We start from the raw sequence: 15,235 nt of genomic DNA, 5'->3' as shown, positions 1-15,235 counted from the left end.
CCAGTGCAGAACAGTGATGTAAATAAATAACCTGTATTGAAAACATCAGGCCTGGTCCTCCTTTACGAAGGTCCCTTTACATCATCCTGGCTGCATAAGGGGGCCTTAAAATGGGCAAAAATTACACTTTAAGGTCCCTTTACACTGAAAGAGTGGAGGAAAGGAGCCTTAGTGTAAATAAGAATCAGGGCCCATTATAGAAGTGCTTAAGAGCTCCTGGAATGAAAAATTTGCAACGGAAGAGCAGACGTTAGTTAGCTAATCCTCACCCCTCCTGTTAGTTAAGCGAATGCGGTATTACATCCCTGTGTGACTCCTCTGTTACAAATGGGGTTAAATGACTTCCCTTAGGTCATATGAGTCAGTGGCAGAATCACAGTTAGAATGGAGGCATCTGCTCTAAGCACTAGATACGCTGCCTTCCTCTGAACTGCATGTCTTTGCACGTACCAGCACAGAATACTTTTTGTTGTTGTATGAATCACTGTGAATGACATTCACATGCTTGTAAGGCACTACCTGTGCCCATAACTAGCAAACAAACTACTTGGGCCCTAGGGCTCCACCCATGTGTGTTTAACGCTATCTGTGCCACAGAGGAGAAGTGGTTCAGGGGCAGCTATGGGCACTCAGCTTCTTTAGGGGGAAAAAATCAGGCCATTCCCTTTTACTAGTACAGAAATGGGGTACACTTATCCACGCCCATTTACCATGAATTCCACTGGAACGTAACACAAGCGCCCTCTGGCACTGCCCTGTTTTCAGCCCTCAGAGCCAGCTTTGAAAGGCCTCATGTGGGGCTGACTTATCTTTCCAGCCAAAGTTCCCTCTGGCACCAGTGGGAACTCTGGCACCTCAAGTAGGGTGACCAGACAGCAAGTGTGAAAAATCAGGACAGGGGTGGGGGGGTCATAGGAGTCAATATAAGAAAAAGACCCAAAAATCAGGGCTGTCCCTATAAAATCGGGACATCTGGTCACCCTTAGGGTCAACTGAAAGAGGTGACCTGATCATGATATTAAATGATCCTTCCTTCCCCTCCTGCCCTAGAGGCCAAGGGCTCCATTTCCCCCAGCTCAGCATGCAAGAGAGTGAGTTCAGGATCCACACTCAGCTCTGCGCTTTGGGACAACATTGTGCTACCACAAGAATCGCCACCTATTATTAAAAACACAGCCAGGTATACAATTGCCCAGTACTGCAGTAGCTGCTGCTGCCGTTGAGCTAATGCTAAAAGTTGTGTGTAACTTAGTTGACTACAGGGCTCAAAAAACCCAGGTGTTTCAGGGGATGAGGCATTTCCCAAGGATGGCTCTTGTGACTCTTAGTCATGTTTGTATCTGAATTTAGCAGATATGGGGTAGGAAGGAAAATACATGGAAGATATTGAAGACTAGGTTAGAGATTTTGTCCTAGATTCTGAAACAGACAAGAAGCAGATCAGAGAGGACCTTTCTCTGGGTCCGCCACAGCTAAGCTGAGTGGAAAACTATTATAATGAATTTTATTATAGGTGCCGCTCAGATAGCATTGTGTGCAACGGCAAAATTCAGAGGTGACAGGAAGTAGGTCTGGAGACCTGGCACATAAAGGTCAGAGAAGAAGCATGGTCAAACCTAATGTCTGTGTGTGTTTTGTAACAATAAAAGGTTGGACACCAAAGAGGAAGTGGAAAGATAAGGACAGAGAGCAACAGTCCAACCGATAGGCTAATGCCAAACCTCAGGTCAGGCTGCTCCTTCCCCAGACCCTGGCAGGAGAAGTTCAGCCTGCTGAAAATCTTGGATAGGGGAGGGGGAAAGGAGGGAAGCCAATCTTTGCTCTAAACTGTGCCAGACCTCAACAGCTGTGCTCAAAGTGGTCACTAGCTCAGTCACTACAGTGATCACCATGTGTTGGCATGGAGAATAGCAGCACAGAAAAACAAGATGCCAGCAATGAGGTGCAGGGGTAGACACAAAAAGCCACTTACCCGTGGGCCTCTCTTGCCAGGTGGGCCTGGTAAGCCTGGTAGACCTGGGGGGCCCTAGAAAAGAGGTAAAGAAATATTATTTACAGTTATACAGAAGACCGTGCTTCTTGTAACACAGTTCTGAAAGAGCCAGAATCTAACTGTTTGGAGCAGGAGTGGGGAAGAAAGACCAGTTATGGCACAAAGCCCAGAGTTTCCATGCAACTTATGCTACTGCTGTAAAGGAATAAAAACTATGCACACCAGTCTCAGAACTATGTATTTCAATAGAGCAGAGACAAAGCATTCTCATCTTGCGGCTGTAGTCTTTATTTCTCTAATCACAGCTGTGTTTCAGTTTCCTGGATTCTGCGCTGTAACATAATAGAGGTAACACAAACTGCATCTCAATGTTGAAAGAAGCAGGCACGTTGTGTGTTTTATCATACAAAAGCTAAGGAAACAGTAATCTCTCTAGTATAGGTTCCTAGAGGAACTGTGATATTAAAGAGATAATCACACCCCAGCTCTGTACTCTCCTGGATATTATATAATACGGCAAAAGTAATAAAATTAGTGTCAATGGTGGAAGTTCCTGAACATGGTGCTGCAATATCGCAGAGGTAAGTTTAGTCATGTCAAAGCAGTGGGGATTCTTGGATGCTGGGTTACAACAGAACAGAGTTAAAGGCTCCCTGCTGCACACTGGTCTGTAACAGTTTAGGGGAACGTAACGAGGTTTAAGATGGTGAAGTAAAACTATAAAATCCTTTAAAAAGTCTATTCTCAATGGACTGGAGAATCCAAATTTCCAGAGAGAGCTGCAACTCCTGATCACTCTTGCAACCCTTTTTACAGCACTGACATTAATAATTGTTAGCTAAAGTGTCTCACTGGGGATTTATATTAAAGTAGCTTGTTATGAATGATGGGTTTTGTTTCTCGGGGGGGGGGGTGAGAGGGAGAGAAAGAGCAGGAGGCTAAAGAATCTTTGGACCCCAGCCTGAACTTTCCAACCGCTCTGGAGTCCAAAGAGCTTTTACCAAAAGGAGAACTGTGAGTGGGAGGTGATCAGATCCGCTGCCAAGCAGGTGCATGCTGTACTCCACAGTTCGGTTCCTGCTCCCTACATCCTCCCTTTCCCAAACAATTTTTTGGCAGATTAAAGTGGTGCTCTGTTCTCACAAGTTAAGAACACTACAAAACCGACTCTGCCACTTGTGAAACAACAGAGGTAACTCAGAGTCTGTGCATACTGCGGTACCAAAGGAAGAGTTAAATGTTCAAGATCCCTAACACAGATCTCAGGAATATAAACGCAAATGCACCAGATAATCCTTGGAGACCCCTACTCCAAAGTCCATCCTAGGCTATGGTTTCAAACAGTGACGGCCTGAATGCAGGCATGCTCACAAAGTCTCTCCTCAAAAGAACCCTGGTGAATATTACCAATCCTCACATACAGTAGGTAAGTGATGAGTGAATGAGTTCAGAAGAGATAAGGATAAAACTGAACCTTGGTCCAAACAAATGCAAAAATTTGCAGAGGTTAAAAAATGTACAGGTAATCGCCTTCCTCCCTCCATGCTACTAATTTGGACTGGCACGGAATGCATTAGCATTTCTCTTTCTGCAGTGTGGCTGGTTCAGGTGGAACCAGACAGTAGTGAAGATATCAAAAGAATGCATGTTCTAAAGGCGTAAGATAGGATAATGGCTTAATAGGGATAATGTCTCATCACAGTGGAAGTTCTAATGCACAGTCACCTACTGGTTCTATCAAATGTCAACTGCTTGCTATTCCCTTGTTCTTGAGATTTCCAGCCTCATTCCTAGTCTGAACTCTTGGGCGATTATCTGATCTGAGAGATGCCCATCACTAGTTAATACAGTATTGCTGTTCCTTATATAAGCAGCCCCCATTGATACAACCAATCCTTATGTTAAGTTATACGCACATTAGTTTAACCAGCCATTGTGTTAACTCCGAACACCACATATAATGCGATTATGCAGCTGTACAAACACATAATTGTAGGCTTTTTGTTTGTTTCAGTCTGCAGAATAACTGCTCCGGAATCCAAGCTTTTGTTAAAAAATTCCCCAACCCTTGTAGCTAGGAAAATAATTATCAAAAGATGAATGAAATATAACTGATGCAGTGATATCTGAGTCTGCAGACATCCTGAAACTATTATTTCTGTGAACTGCTCCCATCCAGCTCAGAGTGTTGACTCTGAAGTATAATGATGATAATTTAAAATGTCAGTATCCACTCCTGATCATTTCAGCAGAAACATCTCATCCATTGTTGCTTGTAATAACAGTGGCACATATGAGGGGAGATAATTTCCCCCATCCCACCAACCTCCATAGCAACATCCAGTTGAAACAAAGAATTCAAACCACTCCTCCCATCACTTAAAGTCGTCTCCACCTCTGCCCAAAAAGAGGGAGGAAGAAAGGAAATGCATCCCTTCTCCAAAAATTCTAACTGCATCCTGAGTACCAAAAACCAAACCCATCTCCCCCAGATAGTCTTTGGTACCAAAAGCCCTGATTCTCTGCAGGGTGCCAGAGATGCCTGCCTTCCCTCTGATAATTACTGCAACCCAGTTACACCTTTTCAATACCACAGTCTCCAAAATTTGGGGGTAATTTAAAATAAACTGAACTTAAAAAACCCACAAGATACTGTACTAATTTCACTGTCAGGGAATGGGGTCAGAACAGGGTAAACAGTGCTCCATATTCTGGGATCCCTGCTGCATAATTTACGTCCTGGTTTCAACTAGGTTAGGGAATAAAAACCCAAAAATTCCACCCACAAAAATGTTCTTGTAATACATCTATATATTGAAAATACATATTCATTCTGCCGGGACTCCCAGGCACTACTGCAACACAGAGAATACAGATGATTGAAGCAAGGACCTCATACAAACCTTTCAGAGAAGAGCATCTTCTTGAGAGACTTCCAGTCCAATTTTGCTGCTTAAGGTAGTTTGGAGGAGCATTTTCCAAGTTTGCTTATTACATGCTTGCGCCCATGGCAGGATGCTGAAGGACCGTGAAACGGAAGGGTCTTATGTTCCATCATTTCTTCTCCTGTCTTCTCTTTATATATTTCCCATTACCTCCTTTCCAGCACTTTGATCCCAATTGCTCTTTTAACTTGTTCTTTGGCACCAACTTCATTTTAAACAAGCAGGACTGTTGTTTCATACTCAGTTACTGCCCTAAAACCAGATTCCCTTTGGATGCATTTCTGCTTAAATTCATAATGATTTATGGGCCAATTATGTGAATGATTCTAAAACCATCTTAATCTTTATTCTGTATATTATACTGACGATGTGGCTTTTCTGTACTTGACTCATAAATTAAGGGCATTGAAACACATCGCGTGTTCTATAATATATCACAGGTTGTCAACATGGGTAGCCGTCTATGTCACAAGTAGGACTGGAAAAAGACATTTAATATTCTATTGATTTTGAGGACTATCCATATTACCAAGATTTTTTTTTTCTGATTCAGTTGGCAAATTTTTGCAACAAAACGGAGGGAGGTCAGAGATATTCCAAAGATGGTAGTTGCAGAAAACTGGACCGATCTCACAGATTCAGAAACATATTTGATTTTGCAACAATATTGCCTGCCAGCATAACTTCGTACCTCTGGGTGGGTGAGTGGCAAAAGGGATCAAATCTAAAACCATGAGCCTCTACTGCTTGAGGTAAAAAAAAAAAAGCAACTATGTTAGCCAAGGCTGTAACAGATTCAACCCCTCTATCTGTAGCCCAGCCATCACGGAAATGACAATTGAGGAGAATAGCGGTCTATAATGCAAAATAAAACCCACCCTTTCCATGAGTCTCATTCTCCACCTTTGGAAATTTCTCCATCATCAATTAAGGGTGAAAGAAGAAATCTCTCTCTTGCCATTGTTTTTGGACTACAGTGGGATCCTGCCAAGCCTAGTCCTGTGTATTCTCTCATGAACGACAGACAAGAAAGCTGCCAGAGGGATCACCCCTGAAAGATGCTGAAATCCCAGTGGAGTCAGAGTGGAGAAAACGCTGAACCTTTCCGGTAGCACTCAGTAACCCCATAAAATTGCTCAGTTTGGGCCCACATCTCCGACACCCAGGCTGTAAAGGAGACCACATTTTTACAGCATAAATATGCGTGATATTTGTTTAATGAAGTATCATTTTTTCTGGTGTGCGCAGAGGATGAAATTCATGTCTGGGCAGGGGGCCTGCACAAAGTCTATGCATCATTTATGTCCCATTTAAGCCCTCAAAAAGCAAAGCTTAAGTGGGACTTCAGTGGTAGCAGAGAGTTTGCACTGGCCCTCTGCACAAGGATGAATTTCATCAGAGTCCCTATTCTCGGTATTAAGGGCCTGACCCAAAGCCTACTGAAGTTAATGGAAAGACTCCCAGTGACTTCAAAGAGCTTTGGAGGAGTCCTGGAAAGAACTTTCCATTTCCCCACCATCCTGTTGAGGAAGCTCAAGGATCCCTCAGCTCCTTGAGAAAGTCATAGCAAAAGCAAAAGGCTTCAGAACCAAGTTTATTTTACATCCAGGATTCACCAAACTGGTGAAAAGCAACATATGTACAATATCTTTACAAATGGTATCTTGCAAACAGTGACTGTGCCCTCTTATGTTGGGATTTTTCTGATGAGGACATTTTAAAACTCAGTCAAAACACCCCAGCTCCTCCCCTCTCTCTCCCTCTCCCCCCCACCCCCGCGTAAAGATTGTGGCTTGATTATTAAACACACTCCAATTGTAGCACTAGTGTTATTCAGTGGCACCACATCCTCTTAGTGGCTTCAGACAGTTGCAGGCAGCTCCACCATACATTTCAGCATGAGTAAAGTATTAAAATCCCCAATGATGCATATAAATTCAGGACACCGTTCAGGTCTCTTGGGCTTTGCTCTTGTGGCTGGCAAGAACCTATGGAATTCCTGCTTTACTGCATATGGGGAAAGGCCCCTTATATCTTGCCATATATTGTACACCCAAAAGCCCAGCAAGTGATCAGTATGTGATCAGCAGGAGAACTCAAGTTTATTTGCACTGAGGATGCATTAATAGAATGTCATTTTCTTTTGTGGTTTTGCATACCACTTGTAGCCACGGGCTGCATGCTCATCAATTCTTGCAAGCCAAAGTCAGCCGGGGTCAGCACATGGAAGGGAGACCTGGACTTTATAGGTGCTGTGGGAAGTAGTGTTGATGAGTCAGAGGAAAGACTGCCAGCCACTGAGTCATTATTGAGCTAGTGACCTAGTATGGTGTTTGGGGGCCTTTTTGCTCCTTTTTTTCCTGCCCAGAAAAGATTTAAGACACAAATTCTATCTCTTTGTGGTCATTAATGATCCCATGGCACTTTTAAAAAACAAAACAAGCCTGATAATCTTGGCGTTCTGGCCAAATTCCATTGTGTACAAAACAGTCCGTTACCCTAAATTCCTAAGGCGTCAATGCTGCAGTTCTAATTGTGTATGGGATGTGTCTTCATATCCTGTTGCATTAGCCCTGCTGTGGCCTGCTAAACAGCTTGTTATGCTCTACCCCAGAGGTATCTGAAGTTTACTGATTTAGCAAAGGGATTCTTTCAGCACACACTTTGTATACAGCAGTTAAGTTTGTAAACAGCTTTGGGGCCAATTGGGAGGAGAGGCCCTATGTAAATCTAGGATTACGTTGATATTATTTTGTGCTATATGCAAAGACTGAAGGGCCTGATTCACCACTGCCTTGCACCTGTGTCGTCTTTTACACCTGGATAAAATGGGTGTAAAACGGTACCAAAGCAGAATGAAATAGTTATTCCTCCTGCCTAGCAGCAAAAGAGCTAGAGAGAGAGAGAGAGAGAGAGCACAAAGGGCCCTGTGCTCATGACAGGAGAGTAGAGACAATACAGCATCCTCACCCCTTTTCAGCCAGACCACTCTTGAGAGCACCACATCATTACAGTTCCTAGGTTTTAAAGCAGGATGTGGGCAGCTGGGAACTATCAGTCTTCTGGAATGGAGCCAGACCCAGAGGGAGCTGCTGTACTCAAGATGCTCCCTTCCAACATGGTAAGTTTCCAGCAGAAGTCTGCATGGGAGTCAGTGTGGCTCTCTGCAACATTAACTCATCCGCCGTGGCTTGGAGGGGGAGCATGTAAGTGCAGGGGAAGGAGCCTATGCCAGCACAGCTCTTAAGCGAGCTTATACAATGGCAGCTGAGCAGCACACAGGGGCTCCCTTTCCAGGGATGGGCCCCATTTCTCATCTCTTGAGGTCTGTACACCATGACTCCTCCATGCCTGCCAACAAATCCCTCCCTAGAGATTGGCAATGGACTGTTTTCAGAGCACCTTCCCAGAGTCTTCCCCTAGAGAAGAGGAGAATATCCCCAATAGTTGTCATGAAGGAACCTTCTATCAGGTAAGAATTGCACGAGTTAACACCATCTCCTTCCTTCCACCCTTATGCCAGACGCAGTGCACAGTCTCAGCCTGGTTCTCAGCCTGCAATCTGCTTAATCAAGGCAAGATTGACTGGCTGAGATATCACATACCGGACCAGGAAGTACTGTTTTGAGAGTCTGACCTCATCAAAAATGTCTGCCCAATAACATGGAGATGGTGCCAGAGTAATTACTCAACTGTGAAGCATCTATCAGCGCTTATATGGCTACATAAATGCTAAATTAATTTCTCAACGTGTCATCTTGATTCAGTGCTTTCTGCCCCCAGGCCAATGTCGGGGTGAAACTTTCAACAAAGTGTCATACAGAGATCCCCAAATGAGTCACAGAAGATATTGTACACAGCAGCCAGCTTCGATGCAGCTATAACCTTTCCCTCTCAATGCGCTCACTTTGTTTCCAGAAGTCAAAGGGGATGAAGCCAGGCAGCGGCTTAGTTGTTCTCCTTTCCCCAGATCCAGGACCCTAACTGTTCTCTGAGCAGATGGAAACTTCTGCCATCGATTCCCTAAGCCATCCGTGGCCTGCATCAGTCTGTTTGCTGTGATTCACAGGCTGAGTGGGATTTTCCATTCTACTTGAACAACAAGTTCTTCATGTTGGGTGGGAGAGAAAAGTAGGAAGAACAAGACTAGTATGTTCACCCTCAGACTATTTTTGGAGCAAGGAGTTGGAGAGGGGAGGCCAAGAGTTCACTGGAGCCCTGAGCATCAGCTATAGATCCATCAGTTACAGGTACGTCATATTTTTGGAGAAGGGGTGCACAATCATTGATTGGATTCCTGCTACTGAAAAACAAATAAGCTTAAGGGGAAATCTCCACAAATACATCAGCTCTTCACTGATGGAGAAACAAAAGAAATTGTAGGAGACAGTTTTGTGTACACAGGGAAGTTGTGGAGACTTCCTGACTCACTGTCAACAATTGGAGGGTGTGTGTTATTTCATATATATAAATGTATATAAAAATCAAAGAGGAGTCTACAATTTCCTGACAGCATACAACTGTGACAAAGTAGCAACCTTGAGATCTCAGTCACACAAAGGAACATTGGAACAAACGGAGATCTGTCCGTGACGCCGCATCCAAAATATCAGGTGACAATCAGCACCTTAGATCCAAACCTGAAATTATAACTATAGATTGGCGCCAAACCTTAAAGTTAAGCATGTGGTATTTTCAGGATCAGGGCCATTGTTATTGGAGCTGTTACTTGTAACAATAGTCAGTACATTTGCAGACAGAAGTATTGCTAATGGTGTCCCTTAAGTTTGTCTCCATTTTTCCATTGTAAACCCTTCTTTCAGTGTTTTAAGAAGTCAGCTGTAAAAATTAGCTCTGGGCTGGAACTTGGCAATCAAGGAATCTCTCTGGGACCATCTTACTTTATATGGATGTACACACTCCCGCCCCACATTTACAATACAACAAAAATCTGAGGATCAAATATAAAGATTTTCTCAGAAGTTAGTCAGTTTAAAGATCTTGTTTGTATTCTTGTATTTTTTTAAAAAACCCAAAAAGTTAGCAGATAGTCTTTATGGTGGCCTAATTGCTTTTGGCATTACAAAACGTATGTATACTTTTTCATCGCCTACATATATATTCTTTTAAGAATGGTTAGTGTGTGTGAATGCAGTAGTTACATTTATAAGTAGGCTTGGAAGGATTAGATTTTTGTCAATAAATGTCAATTTCACTGTATACACACAAAGGCAAAAAATATTTCCATTGATACAAACTGAAATGTACAGATAGGCAAAGTAAGAAAAAAGCTGCTTGAGACCTTATTAGAGTTTGATTTAAGGATATTTACTTTGTATATTTTGACATGTGATATTGACAATTTGTGTCTTAATGGTGTGACAGGGTCGGGCCAGATGGCTATAGGAGAGTAATAGAAGGCAGATATATTAGCCCCAGGCTAAATAGGTCCCTTTTCCCTGGATAAGGTAACAGGGAAGGTTCCAGAACAATCAGGAACCTTAGAATCATAGAATATCAGGGTTGGAAGGGACCTCAGGAGGTCATCGAGTCCAACCCCCTGCTCAAAGCAGGACCAATCCCCAACTAAATCATCCCAACCAGGGCTTTGCAAGCCTGACCTTAAAAATATCTAAGGAAGGAGATTCCACCACTTCCCTAGGTAACGCATTCCAGTGTTTCACCACCCTCCTAGTGAAAAAGGTTTTCCTAATATCCAACCTAAACCTCCCCCACTGCAACTTGAGACCATTACTCCTTTGTCTGTCATCAGCTACCACTGAGAACAGTCTAGATCCATCCTCTTTGGAACCCCCTTTCAGATAGTTGAAAGCAGCTATCAAATCCCCCCTCATTCTTCTCTTCCGCAGACTAAACATCCCTAGTTCCCTCAGCCTCTCCTCATAAGTCATGTGTTCCAGTCCCCTAATCATTTTTGTTGCCCTCCGCTGGACTCTTTCCAATTTTTCCACATCCTTCTTGTCGCGTGGGGCCCAAAACTGGACACAGTACTCCAGATGAGGCCTCACCAATGTTGAATAGAGGGGAACGATCACGTCCCTCAATCTGCTGGTAATGCCTCTATGTATACATCCCAAAATGCCATTGGCCTTCTTGGCAACACCGGCACACTGTTGACTCATATCCAGCTTCTCGTCCACTGTAACCCCTAGGTCCTTTTCTGCAGAACTGCTGCCGAGCCATTCGGTCCCATTCAGTCTGTAGCGGTGCATGGGATTGTTCCATCCTAAGTGCAGGACTCTGCACTTGTCCTTGTTGAACCTCATCAGATTTATTTTGGCCCAATCTTCTAATTTGTCTAGGTCCCTCTGTATCCTATCCCTACCCTCCAGCGTATCTACCTCTCCTCCCAGTTTAGTGTCATCTGCAAACCTGCTGAGGGTGCAATCCACACCGTTCTCCAGATCATTTATGAAGATATTGAACAAAATCGGCCCCAGGACCGACCTTTGGGGCACTCCACTTGATACCGGCTGCCAACTAGACATGGAGCCATTGATCACTACCCGCTGAGCCCGACAATCTAGCCAACTTTCTATCCACCTTATAGTCAATTCATCCAGACCATACTTCTCTAACTTGCTGGCAAGAATACTGTGGGAGACCATGTCAACAGCTTTGCTAAAGTCAAGGAACAACATGTCCACCGCTTTCCCCTCATCCACAGAGCCAGTTATCTCGTCATAGAAGGCAATTAGATTAGTCAGGCATGACTTGCCCTTGGTGAATCCATGCTGACTGTTCCTGATCACTTTCCTCTCTTCTAAGTGCTTCAGAATTGATTCCTTGAGAATCTGCTCCATGATTTTTCCAGGGACTGAGATGAGGCTGACTGGCCTGTAGTTCCCAGGATCCTCCTTCTTCCCTTTTTTAAAGATGGGCACTACATTAGGCTTTTTCCAGTCGTCCGGGACTTCCCCGGATCGCCATGAGTTTTCAAAGATAATGGAGACAATTAAGACAGGCTGATTAGAACACCTGCAGCCAATCAAGAAGCTGCTAGAATCAATTAAGGAAGGCTAATCAGGGCACCTGGGTTTTAAAAAGGAGCTCACTTCCGTCTGTAGTGTGCGTGTGAGGAGCTGGGAGCAAGAGGCACTAGGAGCTGAGAGTGAGAACGCGGACTGTTGGAGGACTGAGGAGTACAAGCGTTATCAGACACCAGGAGGAAGGTCCTATGGTGAGGATAAAGAAGGTGTTGGGAGGAGGCCATGGGGAAGTAGCCCAGGCAGTTGTAGCTGTCGCACAGCTGTTCCAGGAGGCACTTTAGACAGCTGCATTCCACAGGGCCCTGGGCTGGAACCTGGAGTAGAAGGCGGGCCTGGGTTCCCCCCAAATCCTCCCAACTCCTGATCAGACACAGGAGGAGTTGACCTGGACTGTGGGTTCAGAAAAACTGCCAAGCTGAGGGCTGCCATGAAGTTCCAAGGCGAGCAAATGCGCCAATAAGCGCAAAGACCCACCAAGGTAGAGCAGGAACTTAGTCACAATGGTTATAAAGCTTTAACTTTCTGAATCTCAACATCTACTGTCATTAAATAAAAAGAAAAGGAGTACTTGTGGCACCTTAGAGACTAACCAATTTATTTTAGCATGAGCTTTCGTGAGCTACAGCTCACTTCATCGGATGCATACCGTGGAAACTGCAGCAGACTTTATATACACACAGAGATCATAAAACAATACCTCCTCCCACCCCACTGTCCTGCTGGTAATAGCTTATCTAAAGTGATCATCAAGTTGAGCCATTTCCAGCACAAATCCAGGTTTTCTCACCCTCCACCCCCCCACACACAAACTCACTCTCCTGCTGGTAATAGCCCATCCAAAGTGACAACTCTCTACACAATGTGCATGATAATCAAGGTGGGCCATTTCCTGCACAAATCCAGGTTCTCTCACCCCCCTCCAAAAAACACACACACAAACTCACTATCCTGCTGGTAATAGCTCATCCAAAGTGACCACTCTCCCTACAATGTGCATGATAATCAAGGTGGGCCATGTCCAGCACAAATCCAGGCTCTCACTCCCCCCCCCCCTTTTTTTCCCCCCTGGGGACACACACACATACACAAACTCACTCTCCTGCTGGCAATAGTTCATCCAAACTGACCACTCTCCAAGTTTAAATCCAAGTTTAACCAGAACGTCTGGGGGCGGGGGAGGGGGGTAGGAAAAAACAAGGGGAAATAGGCTACCTTGCATAATGACTTAGCCACTCCCAGTCTCTATTTAAGCCTAAATTAATAGTATCCAATTTGCAAATGAATTCCAATTCAGCAGTTTCTCGCTGGAGTCTGGATTTGAAGTTTTTTTGTTTTAAGATAGTGACCTTCATGTCTGTGATTGTGTGACCAGAGAGATTGAAGTGTTCTCCGACTGGTTTATGAATGTTATAATTCTTGACATCTGATTTGTGTCCATTTATTCTTTTACGTAGAGACTGTCGAGTTTGACCAATGTAAATGGCAGAGGGGCATTGCTGGCACATGATGGCATATATCACATTGGTGGATGTGCAGGTGAACGAGCCTCTGATAGTGTGGCTGATGTTATTAGGCCCTGTGATGGCGTCCCCTGAATAGATATGTGGGCACAGTTGGCAACGGGCTTTGTTGCAAGGATAAGTTCCTGGGTTAGTGGTTCTGTTGTGTGGTATGTGGTTGTTGGTGAGTATTTGCTTCAGGTTGCGGGGATTTGCTCCAACCCCTCAGACAGAGACAAACACCTACAAGATCTCTGTCAAACTTTCTTACAACTACAATACCCACCTGCGGAAGTGAAGAAACAGATTGATAGAGCCAGAAGAGTTCCCAGAAGTTACCTACTACAGGACAGGCCTAACAAAGAAAATAACAGAACGCCACTAGCCATCACCTTCAGCCCCCAACTAAAACCCCTCCAACGCATTATTAAGGATCTACAACCTATCCTAAAGGATGACCCAACACTCTCACAAATCTTGGGAGACAGGCCAGTCCTTGCCTACAGACAGCCCCGCAACCTGAAGCAAATACTCACCAACAATGAAATGGCCCAACACAGCTGTTACTCTGAAACCTGTCATTAAATAATTATTGTCAGACTTTGCCATAAATTTCCCACAACTAAAAATTTAAATAGATAAAAATAGAAAAAATGCTTAAAACAAACATCAATATTATCCATCAAAATTATTTTAAAAATGGAATGTTGCAAAGCCTATTTAGAAAGAAATTCTGTGTACATTTTAAATGTGTATTATTTTAAAAAGAAATGATTACCCCATAAAAATATTGATGCTCTCTAAAGTGGTTTCTCCATTATTCCATTTGTTTTACCGGTCCCTTGTTTGAAAATATGCATTGTGTATACAATGGCCAAGTTTTTCAAAAAAGGCTAGTTTTTTCTGAAAAGACAACTTGAGACACCTGCTTTTCTGAAAGCACTCAGTGGACCAGTCCCAAGGGATTGGGATGTGGGGGAGAGAGCAGAGAAATCAAGCCAATTTAAAGGTGTCATGATGGGCACCCAAAAATCAGTAGTCACTTTTGAAAATATTAACCAATGGCATTATTTCGTTATCATCAGATTTTGTAGGGTGCCCATTAGGGTGGTGTCTGGGTGCCTTTACAAGGTTTAAATTGCGACAACACACTAAGGCTGTGATTTTTGTAGGAGTCAAGGCACCCAGCTACCATTGTTAGGTGTCTAACTCCCTTAAGTGCTGTTGAAAATCCCAGCCTATGGGGGTTTCCAACCAATCAGCTAGGATTTTAGGGTTTGATTTCAACGGGAACTCAGCACCACATAGGATCAGGCCATTAACCACTTAGGAAGATGCAAGGCTCCCTGGAGTAGGGACTCTCTTCTTGCTATTGGCTCATACAATGCCTAGCACAATGGAGCCTTGACAGGTGTCCCTAGGTGCTTGTGTAATAAAAAACATTATTAGGGAAGGTCTGGAAATAGAAATGCATCTTGCAGCTCATCCTAAAATCTTCCAGGGTCACATTTTAAAAGCACTTTAAATACAAAAATATTGAAGTTGGGCCATTTCTGTGATATTCAAAACAAGGTGTATTTCTAAACTACATTTGAAATATATTGCACCCCACATTTTAACTGGCTGGTTTTGTAATATTACAAATAGACTTCATAAATTGCCATACACTGAAAGGGATGCACAATGCATTGGTTAAGCCCAGAACAGAAGATATCGAAAATGCATGTCTGTAGAGTGGCACAAAGGAAACACACTGGAGATTCTAAGTCAATGCTGACACCCTTATCA

At 43.7% G+C, this 15,235-nt stretch overlaps 1 protein-coding gene across 1 annotated transcript in view; it reads right to left on the bottom strand.

Annotated features, from left to right (window-relative positions):
• The window catches only part of COL27A1 (collagen type XXVII alpha 1 chain), a 247,496-nt gene that overhangs the window by 207,878 nt on the left and 24,383 nt on the right, over positions 1-15,235 (bottom strand). Inside the window, exon 5 of the mRNA XM_084650113.1 lies at positions 1,973-2,026. Within this exon, the coding sequence (XP_084506239.1) occupies positions 1,973-2,026 (54 nt within the window). The remainder of the gene's footprint in view (positions 1-1,972; positions 2,027-15,235) is intronic.

Source organism: Lepidochelys olivacea, assembly GCF_965140295.1.
Source record: "Lepidochelys olivacea isolate rLepOli2 genome assembly, chromosome: 16".
Taxonomy (NCBI): domain Eukaryota; kingdom Metazoa; phylum Chordata; order Testudines; family Cheloniidae; genus Lepidochelys; species Lepidochelys olivacea.
The sequence above is the reverse complement of the archived record's forward strand: the minus strand, read 5'-3'. Positions and strand labels throughout refer to the sequence as shown.